Genomic DNA, 14317 nt, shown 5'->3' on the forward strand with positions numbered 1-14317 from the left:
CTTTTAATATGTGATTCCTATTAAAGAGCTTGCTATCACTCACTCCAAGACTTTGCCATGCATAGAACCCACTATATTATAAGTATTATCTGCAAATTTAATAAGCATTCCCTCTATTCCTTCATCCAAATCATTTATAAAGCTGTTGAACAAAACAGGTCCCAGGACAGATCCTTGGGGCACTCCACTTGTCACTCCTCTCCAAGAGGATGATTAACCATTTACAAGCACTCTTTTGGTGCAATCTGTCAACCAGTTGTGGACCATTCACAAGCACTCTTTGGGTGCGATCTGTCAACCAATTACAGATCCACCTAATGGTAACAGGATTCAAACCACATTTTACCAGCTTTTCAACAAGTATGTGGAACCTTATCAAAAGCCTTACTGAAATCAAGATAAACTATATCTACAGCATTCCCCTGATCCAGACGAGAGAAAGACTATAATTCACAAAGACTGAACTGTCACAATTTGCACCAACTGCTGTCGTTTCTGGATTGTCTTCAAGGGCAGCCAACATAGAACATGTTACAATAATCCAGCCTTGAAGTTACTAAAGCATGGATCAATGTTGCCAAATCTGACTTCTGCAAATAGGGGGCCAGCTTCTTAACTAGGTATAGCTGGAGGAGATGGAATTTTCCACTGTAATGGACACAGTGGCATATCAAGGGCTAGGCGTGGGGTGCATTTCACCCCGGGTGTAACTTGAGGAAGGCCCTTAAAGGGGCCCTTGAAGCCAGTGTCATGCTGCATCCAGCTGAGTGTCTTTTTTTCTTTAAAATGCAGTTCTGGCTGCAGATGCTCAGGGTGCAGGGAAGTCTGAGGCAGAGCACAGCGAAAAGAACTCTGGGATCAGCTAGACTTCCCTTTTTCCAAGACTGAAGCAAATTTGCTTAGCATATCATGCAACCAAGCCAGCACTGTCAAGCATTGTATACTCATTTCATATTGTAGAATCCAGATTTTAGAGTTGTTACTAACCCAGAATTAAATATGGGCACATCAAAGTAGCAGCCCCCACCTTTCTTCTTTCGCTTTTACTAACAGATGCAGGAATGTCCTCTATGAAGATAAGACCTCCTGGGAATTGTTCTCAGGCTCAGCCAGGCCTGAACCCAGGATGTGCTAGTCGCAATATAGATAAGGAGCCCAGCGTGTGAATTTCACACATGAATGTAGAATTGTTTATAGAACCTTTGATGTGCCATTTTAAAGCATGTATTCTAGTGTTACAAAGTATCAGTTCCAATCTTTAGCTCCAATGAGCCACATGGATTATCAATAAACCTAACCTTGTTTCAAAATCCAAGGACTGGTTATTTTGAAATCTCATGCTTGACAAGCACACTGATAGCTGCTATAATAATTATCAGCCTCAGGCCATATTCTCCAGCAGTCTCTCTCTTTTCCTTTCCTTGCATCCAGCAGGTCATATTCTCCAGTAGTCTTTCTCTCATCCTATTAGTCACAGCTTATTGTTGGAACTCTCTGTCTTGGGCTGTGATGCTCTGTATTCTTGTGCGGGGGGGGGGGGCACAGTGGAAGGGCTTCTAGCCCCACTGGTGGACCTCTTGATAGCATTTGGGGTTTTTGGCTACTGTGTGACACAGAGTGTTGGACTGGATGGGCCATTGGCCTGATCCAACATGGCTTCTTTTATGTTCTCTCCCTCTTTTCCACACATTTCTCATTCATTTCTGTCTCCCTTCACCTAATTTTTCTGCTCCCTCCCCCTTTTATTTTCAGCTCTTGGTCTCAAGGCCTTCTCTTCCCTATCTTGCTTGAGCTTTGCTGGGCTTCAAACCTCCCTCCACTTGGACTGTGATTCTGTGCTAGACATCAGCAGGCATTGCCACAATGGCACTAGATTTGCTGGGCACTGTACTTTGCACTGGTCCTGCTGGGCTTGGTACTCCCCCTCTTCAATGTCTACTTTAGAGATTGCCTGGTTTGACCTCTTTGGAAACAATGGAGGATGGGGGCACCTTCATTGGGGGGTTGTGTGTTTCTTAACATCCAGTCTGGTGAAGTTTATGATCACTATTTTGTGATGCTTTGGCTACTGCTCATAAGTTTGTACAAAGGCAGACTCCTCGCTTTCAAAAATGTCTTATCGATGTTTGGGATGGTAAGCTCTTGGGCTTCAAAATAGAGAACAGAAGCCTTCTCAAGTGCCTGCTCAGAACAGGAGTGGTGTGATGATTTTATTGTTATTTTTTTGTGTGTGTCGAATCACAGGTATCTTATGGTGACTCCGTAGCGTTTTCAAGGAAGAGATGTTTGGAGGTGGTTTATCATTCTCGGCCCTGCTTAACTTGTGAAATCTGACAAGATCAGGCTAGCTCTATCAGAGAGTAATGTGACTGGCCCAAAGTCACTCAGCAAGCTTTTAAGGCATGTGGGGATTCAAACTTGGATTTCCCAGATCCTAGTCCAACACTTTAAGTGCTGTACCCTGGTGGCCCTCATGATGGAAGAGCATGTTAGAATTTGATTTAAAAAAAAAAACCTGGCATGATTATATACAAGAATTTTTTTAAAAAGATAAGTTTTACTGTCTGCATTTCTTTTCTGGCCACTGAAACAAAGTTTGGTTCAGTGGCACCTTTAAGACCAAACTTTGTCCTGCTGTTTCAGGCCAACACAGCTACCCACCTGAATATATTTTCAGGCCATTATTATTATTTGTATTATTTCATGATTATTACAGAAAATAATTTTGTCATATAGAGGAGGATACTTACCCTGATAGCCTCAACCTAGTCTGATCTCATCAGATCTAAGAAGTTAAGCAGGGCTGATGCAGAGGCAGCAATGGTAAACCACCTCCAAACATCTACTACCAGGACTCACCTTGTCATGGTGGCGAAGAAGCAAAAGACATTCAGTTGCCCCCCCCCCCCCCCCCGCACACACTGTTCAGCTGTTACTTCCAGTACTGTCCCCTTAAGAACCCTGGCAGAATAAAAGTCAGGTTGGTAAGTAACATCACTAGCTAAGAAGACCAGGTTCCCCTTCTACAACAGTAATTTTGACAATGAGATGTGTGTTCATTTATCAATTTTATGCACCTGAAGTGTAGATCTTATTTTAGGAAAATAGGTCATTTGGAGTTTGGACAGTTACATGCAGACTTCACATGAGGTAAAAATAATTCACTTCAGGTGCATAAAATTTACCCAAAGAGAAAAATCTCAGTAGATTTGTGTGTGTGTGAGTGAGTGAGTGAAAGAGAGAAAGAGAGAGAGAGGCAAACACCCTAACATAGAGGAACAACCTGGAGTTTTGGCTTCTTCGGTAATGGGAGCAGCAATTAAGAACTTTAAAAACCCAGCCTTTATAGACTGCTGGCTTCAAGGCAAAAATAGTATAAAATATTTTGTGGGTTGCTGCACTTTCTTTAAGAAATGACATTTGAGGAAACTACTGAAATAGGTCACTTTTGCAGTTGCAGTTATTCCAAACAAGTATCCATTGGACTCTAAATTGTCTTTCAGGTTGCTAATTTGTTACAATGGCCACATATGACATAAATGTCACTTTGTCAGCCAGGCCATGTATTCCATAAAATATAATGCGAGGTACCAGAGACATAAACTGATAAACTTTGAGTTGGTGTATCCTCACTGCAAGGCCCCATGTCTGGGAGGGGGGTGCAGAGGAAAACCCACATAGACTGGAGAGGCAGCAGTGTGCCTCTGGGGAAATGCTCCCGCAATGATTGACTCCCCCCAGCACTCCCTCCCATGCATCAGTTGCTCGTGGGCCACATAAGAGCAATGGATGGGCTGATTTTGGCCCTTGGGCCTTATAAGAACATAAGAGAAGCCATGTTGGATCACACTAATGGCCCATGCAGTCCAACACTCTATCACATAATGGCAAAAAAAAAGGTGACATCAGGAGGTCCACCAGTGGGGCAAGGACACTAGAATCCTCCAGCTGTTGCCCCCCCAAACATCGACTATCACTTGCCCCAGACAGAGAGTTCCATCAATACCCTGTGGCTAATAGCCACTAGCGGACCTCTGCTCCATATATTTGTTCAATCCCCTTTTGAAGTCGTTTATACTTGTAGCTGCCACCACTTCCTGTGGCAGTGAATTTCATGTGTTAATCACCCTTTGGGTGAAGAAGTACTTCCTTTTATCTGTCCTAACCTGACTGCTCAGCAATTTAATTGAGTTCCCACAAGTTCTTGAATGGTGAGAAAGGGAGAAAAGTCTTTCTTTACCTTCTCTGTCCCATGCATAATCTTGTAAACCTCTATCATGTCACCCCTCAGTTGACGTTTCTCCAAGAGCCCCGAGCAATTTATCCTTTCTTCATAGGGAAAGTGTTCCAATCCTTCCCTTTCTGCACTTTTTCCAATGCTATAATATCATTTTTGAGGTGTGGTGACCAGAATTGTACACAGTATTCCAAATGAGGCTGCACCATTTATACATTATGATATCGGTTGATTTGTTTTCAATTCCCTTCCTAATAATCCCCAGCATAGCATTGGGCTTTCTTATTGCAGTTGCACACTGTCTTGACATTTTCAGTGGGACATCTACCATGACTCCAAGATCTCTCTCTTGATCAGTCTCCGCCGGTTCACACCCCATCAATGTGTGTTTATGGCTACTTTGCACTTGGTCATGTTGAACCTTATTTGCCATCTTGATGCCCACTCGCTCAGCCTTGAGAGATCCCTTTGGAGTGCCTCACAATCCTCCCTGGTTCTCACCACCCTGAACAATTTAGTGTCATCCGCAAACTTAAGTCACTTTGCTGCTTACTACCAACTCTAAATCATTAATGAACAAGTTAAAAAGCATTGGACCCAGTACTGAGGCCTGCGGTACCCTACTGCTTATCACCCTCCATTGTGAAAATTGCCCATTTATACACACTGTTTCCTATTAATTAGCCAGTTTTTGATCCACGAGAGTACTTGTCCTTTTACCCCATGACTATTGAGCTTACTTAGGAGACTTTGAGATGAGGAAGTTTACCAAAAGCTTTCTGGAAGTCAAAGTAGACAATATCTATTGAGTCCCCCTTGTCAACATGTTTATTCACTCCCTCAAAGAATACTAACAGATTAGTGAGACAAGATCTTCCCTTACAGAACCCATGCTGAGTCTTCCTCAATAGCTTTTTGTTCATCAATGTGCCTACTAATTCTTTCTTTAATAATAGTTTCCACCAATATACCCATATTGATTTCAGACTGACTGGCCTTTAATTTTCTGGATCTCCTCTGGAACGCTTTTTAAAGATGGGGGTGATATTAGCTACTTTCCAGTCCTCAAGAATGGAGGCAGATCTTAAAGAAATATTACATATTTTTGTCAGGAGATCCACAAGTTTACATTTGAGTATACCATCCAGGCCAGCTTTTAAATTGTCTATCAGTCATAGGACCTCCTCTCTTGTTACCTCAATCTGACTCAGGTCTTTCAACACCTTTCAACTCACACATTGACCCAATCAGTGTGTGGGTAGTTAAAGTCATTTTGTCTAGCTGCTATCTTTAATCCTTTCATTGTTTTATTATCATCCTCTGTAGGGTTACCAAGTCCAATTCAAGAAATATCTGGGGACTTTGGGGGTGGAGCCAGGAGACATTAGGGGGTGGAGCCAGGAGACATTAGGGGGGGAGCCAAGACCAAGGCTGTGACAAGCATAATTGAACTCCAAAGGGAGTTCTGGCCATCACATTTAAAGGGACGGCGCACCTTTTCAATTCCTTCCTTCCATAGGAAATCATGAAGGATAGGGGCACCTTCTTTTGGGGCTCATAGAATTGGACCCCCTGGTCCAATCTTTTTGAAACTTGGGGAGTATTTTGGGGAGAGGTACTAGATGCTATACTGAAAATTTGGTGCCTCTACCAAAAAAAACAGCCGCCCTAGAGCCCCAGATATCCGCAGATCAATTCTCCATGATTTTCTATGGGAATAAATCTCCATAGGGAATAACAGAGTTCCCAGCAGACATTTCCCTCCCCTCCCCCCCGCTTTCTAACGACCCTGAAGTGGGGGGAGGGCCTCCAAACCGGGGGATCCCCTGCCCCCACCTGGGGATTGGCAACCCTAATCCTGTCTTTTGATCTGGTGGGTGACAATCTGGTGTTATGTTTAACACCCCTGCCCTAATCCCTTGCACATTTCCTTGCACTCTTCAGATGAGCTGTTTTTAAACTCTTGTGTGCTGAGAAAAAGAAAAATGAGAAAAATGCACACATTTAGCAATAAAGCATCAATCCACAACTGATTTAAGAAATCTTAATATTAAGAACAGCTAGTTTTAAGGAACATTCCACACTTCAAAACTTGAAAGGAGCAGTCATTCCTATAGGTGAGTTTCTTCCAGAATATTTTTTTTTAATTGGGAGAGATATCCTTTACAAATATGTTTCAAAGCTGTAACATTTCAAGACAGGGAAGAGCTGCCCAGTACTAAACATTTTTCAATCACATCTTCCTGGTATAAGGAATGATTCCCTTTAGATACAGCCCTTTTATAACCTTCCTAAGCTCTTTCAATTATGTCATCACTGTCACTTTTGATGAATGTAAGTTATCTGAAGCAGTTGAGTAACTTTTCTAAATGATTTGAAATATCTGCACTTCAGGGTATAAGGAGCCAGTCTGGTTTTTGCCAATAGTTAGGGAATTTATGTGTTGAAAATTTATGGGTTGGATTTCCCAAACAAGAGAGATTTCCTAACCTTATATACTAAACAGTTCCTTAAACTTCTACAGTGTGGTTTGTATGCTTCTGCATGGAAAGAAAAACATTTTATTTGAATCTACATAATACTTTAAGGCAGGGGTGGCCAACGGTAGCTCTCCAGATGTTTTTCGCCTACAACTCCCATCAGTCCCAGCCAGCATGGCCAATGGCTGGGGCTGATGGGAGTTGTAGGCAAAAAACATCTGGAGAGCTACCTTTGGCCATCCCTGCTTTAAGGCATAATAGAAATATACCATCACTCTAATAAAAAAAAAAAACAGACAAAATGAGCTTGCATATTCAATGATAAATGTTTCTCCTGGGCACTCTAGCTGGTTTCTATTTCAGACTCTTTTTTTTTTTAAAGTTTAAACTCAGCTATGGATTTTATTAATTAAAAAACTTAAATTCCTTTTAATATACAAAACCTTGTACCTCATGAGACCAATTGCCCATTGCCACCAGCAGATACCAGAGAGGCAGTCATAGTTTATCAGATGCCCAGGTAGAATTGGATTTTTTTTGTAGAATCACCTAAAACACAGAATGCTATAGCTGTTACAAAGCCTTTTGGAAGACATTTGTTTAAATGGTATTAAAGGGGGGGAAGCTTTATTTAAAATATTTGTATCCCACCTTTGTGTCCCATTATGACTCTCAAATCTTGTTAAAATTCTTATAAGTATAAAACTTACACAGTAATATACATGAGTAATGAAATATCTGTTTTGAGTTCTTTGTGATAGTTACTTACAATATTTGAACATGTTTAAAAGTTACTTTTGGTTACATGGCTTGTTAAACTAAAACAGTTTGCAATTATTTCTCTTTACGTGTCAGTCAATTGAGTCTTGCTTCCTAGAGCAATTGCTGCACTTAACAGTCCTAAAAAGAAAGGTAATCCATGTTTCCGCTATGGACTGCACTGCACCTTGGTAAATATAAACAATCATTAAATCTGTATTGTACATGTTATTTGCATACTCACATTGAGTGTAAAATTTGCAGTGCATCCCCAAACTGTCTTCTAAAGTAAAATGCAAAATTTTCTTAAGGATTATTGCTTTGCCATTTTGCTTCCCTTTCAACTCTGCTGAAACACATTCTGGGTGAAACACTGTTTGATGTGCCAATATGATTATTATTAAATGTTACCCTCTGTGGGTCATCATCCTATGGAAGTTTTAGAGTTCTCTTCTTTCTTTGAAGGGCTGTTCTGTTAAGAAGTGTGGCCTTTAGGCTCGGAGCTGGCCCTTTCACTAGGCATTTTAGGTGACTGCCTAGGGTGCAGGCCTCCAGGGGTTGCTGACTTGGGCGCCCCCACATGACTAGTGGTGCCACAGATTGCAGGAGGAACAGTATGTGTGAGACTGCAACCTCGTTTGCTGCCACTGGCCGCCTGCTTCATTTCCAGCTAGGCTTCCCCCTGCACTTGTGCTGCTGCACCCTTGCACTCAGGCAGCTGCACGTTGAGAATAGTCATTATTTATTTATTTATTACTTTGCATTTATATCCCGCCCTCTCCGCAAGTGGCACAGAAAAGAAGGGCTGGTCATTCGTGGGTTAGGCACCGGCACGCTGCATTTAGAGCCTGCTGGCCATTTGTGGGCTGGGCACCTGTTTTGAGCCTGCCATGCTCCAGCAAGTCTGGCTGGCCACAGTGCTCCTGGGTTGGCTGGCGATGAGGATTGGGGGTGCACTAGGACCCTGGCGGCTGCCTGTTGTTGGCCAGCTGTAACTTTCTTGAGGTCGCTGGGAGCCTCTATACATTTTAGCAGCATTTCACTATTTAAAAGCCCCCCCCACACACACACATACAGATAAACAAATGTTCTCAGCCTGGTGCAAAGGTTTTCCCTTCTGCTACATATCTGAAGCTCTCCCTGTTTTCTTTCATGATTCACAAGCAAAAACTGTCCCCCCACCCCACATATACATAGGAAAAGAGCCTTTCCTCTTTTAATCCACCACCCATTCCTTCCTCGGTCTCTCTAGCAAGTTGTTTAGTCAGCTCCACAATGCTGGTTGCATGACTTCCCACTTAGCACATTTAAATAACAAGACACCCTGTATGTGTATTCACTGTAACTTGTGAACAGGACTTGTGTGCATGTGTGTGTGTTGGGGGTGGGGAGAGGCTGACAATATGCTTTCAATACAGTCATCCTTGAATTTGGATAGAATAACTGTGATATATGGGCTTCAATTCATAGAGATGACAACTCTGGCTGGTAAATTCCTGGATAATATTTTGGGTGGATCCTGGGGAGGGCAGGGAGCTCAGCAGCACATCCCAAAGAAGCCATTTTGCACAGGGGAAATGATCTCCGTAGTCAAGAGAACAGTTGTAATTCTGGGTGATCTCCAGGCCTTGCCAAGAGGTTGGTAGCCCTATATCCTGGGAGTAAACCCATTGAATAAGAGGACTGCTTCTCATTGCTTCAGATGACCTTCCTGTACTTTGCTTTAATTTTCATCCCACCCTCCCCACTTTGTTATTCCAAGGTCTCTCATCCAGAGCAATTTCAAGTTTTTGAAAATTGGTTATCAGTGTGTGTGTGGGAGGGGCAGTTACAGTCTAGGGCTAGCCCTGTTTAGGTTTAGTGGACAGAACAGGCTCCAGCTCTTTAAGTACCAGTTTGGATCCAGCAGTGTTATAAAGGAACACTCCAGGTTATTTCCAGGTCAGGTCACTCACCTCCACATTGGTTTGCCCCAGCCTTCCTTATATCTGCCTCATTCTAGCCTGCCCTGTCATTGCCCTCTCTGCTACTGAGGGCTCTCTTGGAGAGTGACAGGTCAGGGGGCCTGCTGTGCTGTGCTCCCATATGGCCCACCACTGCCTCCACCAGCAGACTACCTGGGTGGCGCAAGGTCAGCCCTTTCCTTGTGCTCTGGCATCTGCTGGGTCTGCTCTGCCAACTGTGCTTGGTCATACTATGGACATGCCCCTCCCCTCCCAGCACCTGCTGGCAGCATCACTGGCCAGCTTTGAGCTGTGTTGGATTGATCAGCATCTAGGTTGCTGCCATGACCTGCTTGTCACTGCTGTTTCATGCCACTGGGAAGTCCAGAGAGCACAACAGAACAATTTTAGTGAAGCTTATTTATAGTCTACCTTTCTCCATCAGCACAGTATTTTCTGCAACACCTAATACTGACATCCCTGCATATTATAGAACACAGAAACAAAACATTGTTTCAGAGTCTAGCTACGTTAGTTTGCAATCAAACAGCTACATTGAAGGCCAGTAGAACCCTGCATACCAACAAGATTTTTGGGATATAAGATTTTGAGCAGGGGCGTCACATGCGGCCTGAGGGCTCAATCAGGCCCCTGGAGGGGCTCCTATCAGGCTCTCGAGCAACTCACTGCCATCTGCTTCCTCTTACTTCTTTCTGCATCACAGGTTGCTCTGCCAGGCTTGCTCAGTTGCACAGGAGCTTCTCTTTTCTCCATTGACTGACCAGCACATGAAGCAACTCATGTACAAAAGCTTGAAATGCCCAGCCATTTCATGTTTTCCCTTGGGTCAAAGCATTGACCATGAGATTTCTGTAATGAATGTCAAATCAGAAGTAGATTTGCAACTTATCAGATACACACCTGAATAGCCTACTCAAGACTGCTGCAACACATTGTCTCCAGATTTTGATGCATTAATTCAGAGCAAGGTGTCAGTTATCAGAAACTTAATTTTTTTTTGCAAGAGAGCTAATCTTTTAAGCATGTTTTAAGCTTAAAAGAACACTTTGTGTTTGTCTGTGTCCTTTATATAAAGTTTATATCTCTGCTACCTAGCATTACATTTTATGACACACATGGCTTGGCCCCACAAAGTCCCTTTTGTGTCACATCCTGCCTTCATAACAAATGAGTTTGACATCCCTGGTTTTGAGAATCAAAGCCCCCCCTCGTCAGATACCAACTGAAACTGAGCAGTGGCCACTCTTTATGTAATGTTGGCTGGATAACTTAAAAGATTCAAGTTTCTTGCTTTTCAATGATTTGCTTAAAATTGCTGTCATGAATAATGTTAAGGGTCATTTGCTCCAAGGTTGTTAAGGCTCCTGCCAATCACAAGTCTTTGCAAAGCTGCTCAGAATACTACTTTGGCAGCATTATATATCAAGCACATGGTTAGATGGCTATTGGAATCAAATAAGGTGTGCATATCTTCATCAGGCATCATTTGTCAGGAATGATAGCTGATTTGGTGCTGGGATAGAAGCAGCAGGTGAAGACAAGCTCCAGAGTGAAATCTTCTTGACTGTTTTGTTTGGGAGGTCAAAAGTCATCCCAGAGCCCTCACCAGACTAAGACTGATAAATTTACAAGACAAAACCAGCTTGAGCACCTTCATTGTATGAAATGCCATGAGACCACACCTCACTGCACAAAAGCTAAATGGGAGTTGTAATGGGCCATTTGTGATCAGCCAGCTGCATTGTTTTGCCTGCCAAACAATGATAGTGTCCAAACATCTTATCCACTCTGAGTTTTTCTGTACATATTACAGAAAAACAGACAGTATTTATACTAAATCAGTATTTTTAATAGACTAAAGTTTTAGTAAATTTCTCTTACTATTTTTAGTCTAAGAGCTAGATTTGAGTCCAGTAGCACCTTAGAGGCCAACAAGATTCTTGAGCTTTCCAGAATCAAAGTTCCCTCCATCAGATGACAGACAATGAATGCATCATCTTGTTTTAAAAACACATTTGTGTTTCACAAATCAATTAAAGAGATTTGCATGACGTGCTGCCATAAATGTATGCAAATTAATGTTGTGCAAGGATCTTGGCAATGAGACTGGGGGGAAGAAGTTACACAGCACAAAGGTTTTGCATATCATGTTTCATTTATTTCACTTTAATATTTACATTGCAATAAAACAAAAATAGTCTTAAAATGACCCTAGCCTAAACAGAAAATTGCTGGTAGTTGAACCAAACCTGGAGGCAAGCTGTAGGAAGAAGCTACAATGAGTTGGTATAAGACAACTTGCTGGAGTTCAGAGTTTTAAGATACCATCTATAAATACTAGATGTTAAAGCCAGATGACATTCTAGGGCCTAGGCAATTAGACTGAGGGAACTGCGGCTATTTTGAAAGTTTGTTTGCCAAATCAAGGCTGGACAGCTGAACTGGCATTGTGATTTGTTGAAGTGTTGCTGCAAAGGCTTCCTTCTGTTCCCCTGAACATTGTTTAAGTTCCTCAATGGTTTTCTGAAGATAGACATGGAGATTCTGAAAGGTTTCTAGCTCTCTAAAATAAAGGTCTATGAACCAGTGGGAATAAAAGTTACTATTAAACTTGCAACCAGCTGTCTCCAGCAATGGATTTGTGGTTAATTTTTTTAATGTCAAAGAAAAAGGCATAAATAAGTTATATACAGAACAAAAGTTCAACAACATTTTACAAAACAAGATTGCCCAAAATTCTATCTGTTGATTACACAAATTGCGTTTTACTTGTGCATGAAAGTCCTCTACTGTCTCTTCTGGTCTAACACTATGCAAAAGATCTTGCTTTGCCATCACACACTCTAGGTAATCCAGTGGGAATTTCCCTTCAGAATCTATCTGCTGCAGCAATACTGGCCCTGCAGGACATGAACAAGGGGGAGAAAAACATGGATAGGTTTTGTTACCTGTGCAAGTGTCTGTTTACAACTTTATAAAAAGAGAACACACCCATTTTCATCCCACCCTTCCTCCAAGGAGCTCAGAGCCACAAACATGATTGTCCCTTTCCTTGTTTTACTTTCACAAACACCCTTTAAGAAGGCGAGGCTCAGAGAGCAGCAAAGTCACCCAGTGATATCATGGCTGAACGGGGATTTGGACACGGATCTCTCTAACAGCAGTCTAAAAAATCCTACCACTTAACTGCACTTGTGCTCAGAAAACCAGCTGCCAATTTCAGTAATTGAAAGGGCTGCATAAGGCATGGCAAAACCTTTCTTCTTGGCCCAAACAATCCCATTATCTGATGACTTGCGTTTTGGCAGAATGGGATGGTCTGGGGGAAAAGCTATTGTCAATCTTATTGTCTTTTTTTTTTTAAAGATGATTAAACTTTTTCCTTTAAGTATATCATGTTTAAGTTAACTTCCTTTCTCTGACAATACCCATCAAAGTATGAAATATTTATTTTGATGAAAGAGATAATGCTGCGATATTTAATCAACACTGGATATTTTTCATGAGAAGAGAAAGCAACCTTTCAGGCACACTTAATTCAAGTAGACTTGTCACTGGAGATAACAAAAGTCACTTCCCCTGTCTGCCCCCTCCCTCCCCCAAACAAGGGCATGAATAGAGGAATGTGGTATCCTACTAGTTCCCCAGTTATTAACATTTCCGTTATCATAACAAGGTACATTTAAACCTAGCTCTTATATTTTGAATATTAGAGCAGCCCAGGTGGATCAGACCAACAGGTAAATTAGTTTACCATACTATTTCATGCAGTGGTAAGGTTAATACTCCTGGAAGACCCAGAAGTTGATGTCAAAGCCAACACCTCCCTCCAAGTGGTCGCTCCCAATATTAGTATTACTGGTATGAGCCACCCATGGATGTATCCTTTATGGGTCTGACTAATTAAGGAATTTGTGTACATCTAGAGGTTTTGTGAATTGTTGAAAAAAAAACAACCCAATATCTAGACCCTTCAGCTATGCATGAAGTGCTAATTGCTTGTCTTTTAGGAGGGAAAGACTGAACCAAGTCTCTCTTTCCCCCTGACAGGTGACCAACACCAACAATCCACAGCAGAGATTGTCCTGTGCAGCAGCGTGGATACAACCTCATGGAACATAAGAGAAGCCATGTTGGATCAGGCCAATGGCTCATCCAATCCAATGCTCTGTGTCACACAGTGGCCCAAAAAACCAGGTGCCAGAAGGAGGTTCATCAGTGGGGCCAGGACACTAGAAGCCCTCCCACTGCGGCCCCCCCAAGCACCAAGAATACAGAGCATCACTTGTCCCAGACAGAGAGTTCCAACAATAGGCTGTGGCTAATAGCCACGGATGGACCTCTGCTCCATATATTTATCCAATTCCCTCTTGCATGATTGTAGCCGCCACTGCCTCCTGTGGCAGTGAATTCCATGTGTTAATCACCTTTTGGGTGAAGAAATACTTCCTTTTATCTGTTCAACCCTGACTGCTCAGCAATTTCATTTAGTGCCCACAAGTTCTCCTATTGTGAGAAAGGGAAAAAAGTACTTCTTTCTCTTTCTTCTCTATCCTATACATAATCCTGTAAACCTCTATCATGTCACCCCTTAGTCGACATTTCTCCAAGCTAAAGAGCTCCGAGCGTTTTAATCTTTCTTCATAGGAAAAGTGTTCCAACCCTTTAATCATTCTAATTGAACTATAGATCAGTGTGAACACACATTAAGCAAAAATCCAACAAATCAGGTGCTGCTGCATTACAGAATCATATCACAGCAATGCATTAATTCCTTTAGCCATATGAGCATTAAAGATGAATGTACAATGTAAATTTCCTTAAGTGAAATGTTTTCATGTACAGAGAAAAAATTGTTATTTCAAAGTGATAAAAGT

The 14317-nt window shown here is 42.1% G+C and overlaps 1 protein-coding gene across 1 annotated transcript in view; it reads right to left on the reverse strand.

Moving 5' to 3' along the window:
• Positions 1-11576: 11576 nt before the first annotated feature.
• Positions 11577-14317, reverse strand: part of SLF1 (SMC5-SMC6 complex localization factor 1) — a 68252-nt gene continuing 65511 nt past the window's right edge. The window contains exon 17 of the mRNA XM_060235687.1: positions 11577-12340. Coding sequence (XP_060091670.1) covers positions 11838-12340 — 503 coding nt within the window. The 3' untranslated portion in view covers positions 11577-11837. The remainder of the gene's footprint in view (positions 12341-14317) is intronic.

Source organism: Heteronotia binoei, chromosome 4 (assembly GCF_032191835.1).
Source record: "Heteronotia binoei isolate CCM8104 ecotype False Entrance Well chromosome 4, APGP_CSIRO_Hbin_v1, whole genome shotgun sequence".
In the NCBI taxonomy this organism is placed as follows: Eukaryota; Metazoa; Chordata; class Lepidosauria; order Squamata; family Gekkonidae; genus Heteronotia; species Heteronotia binoei.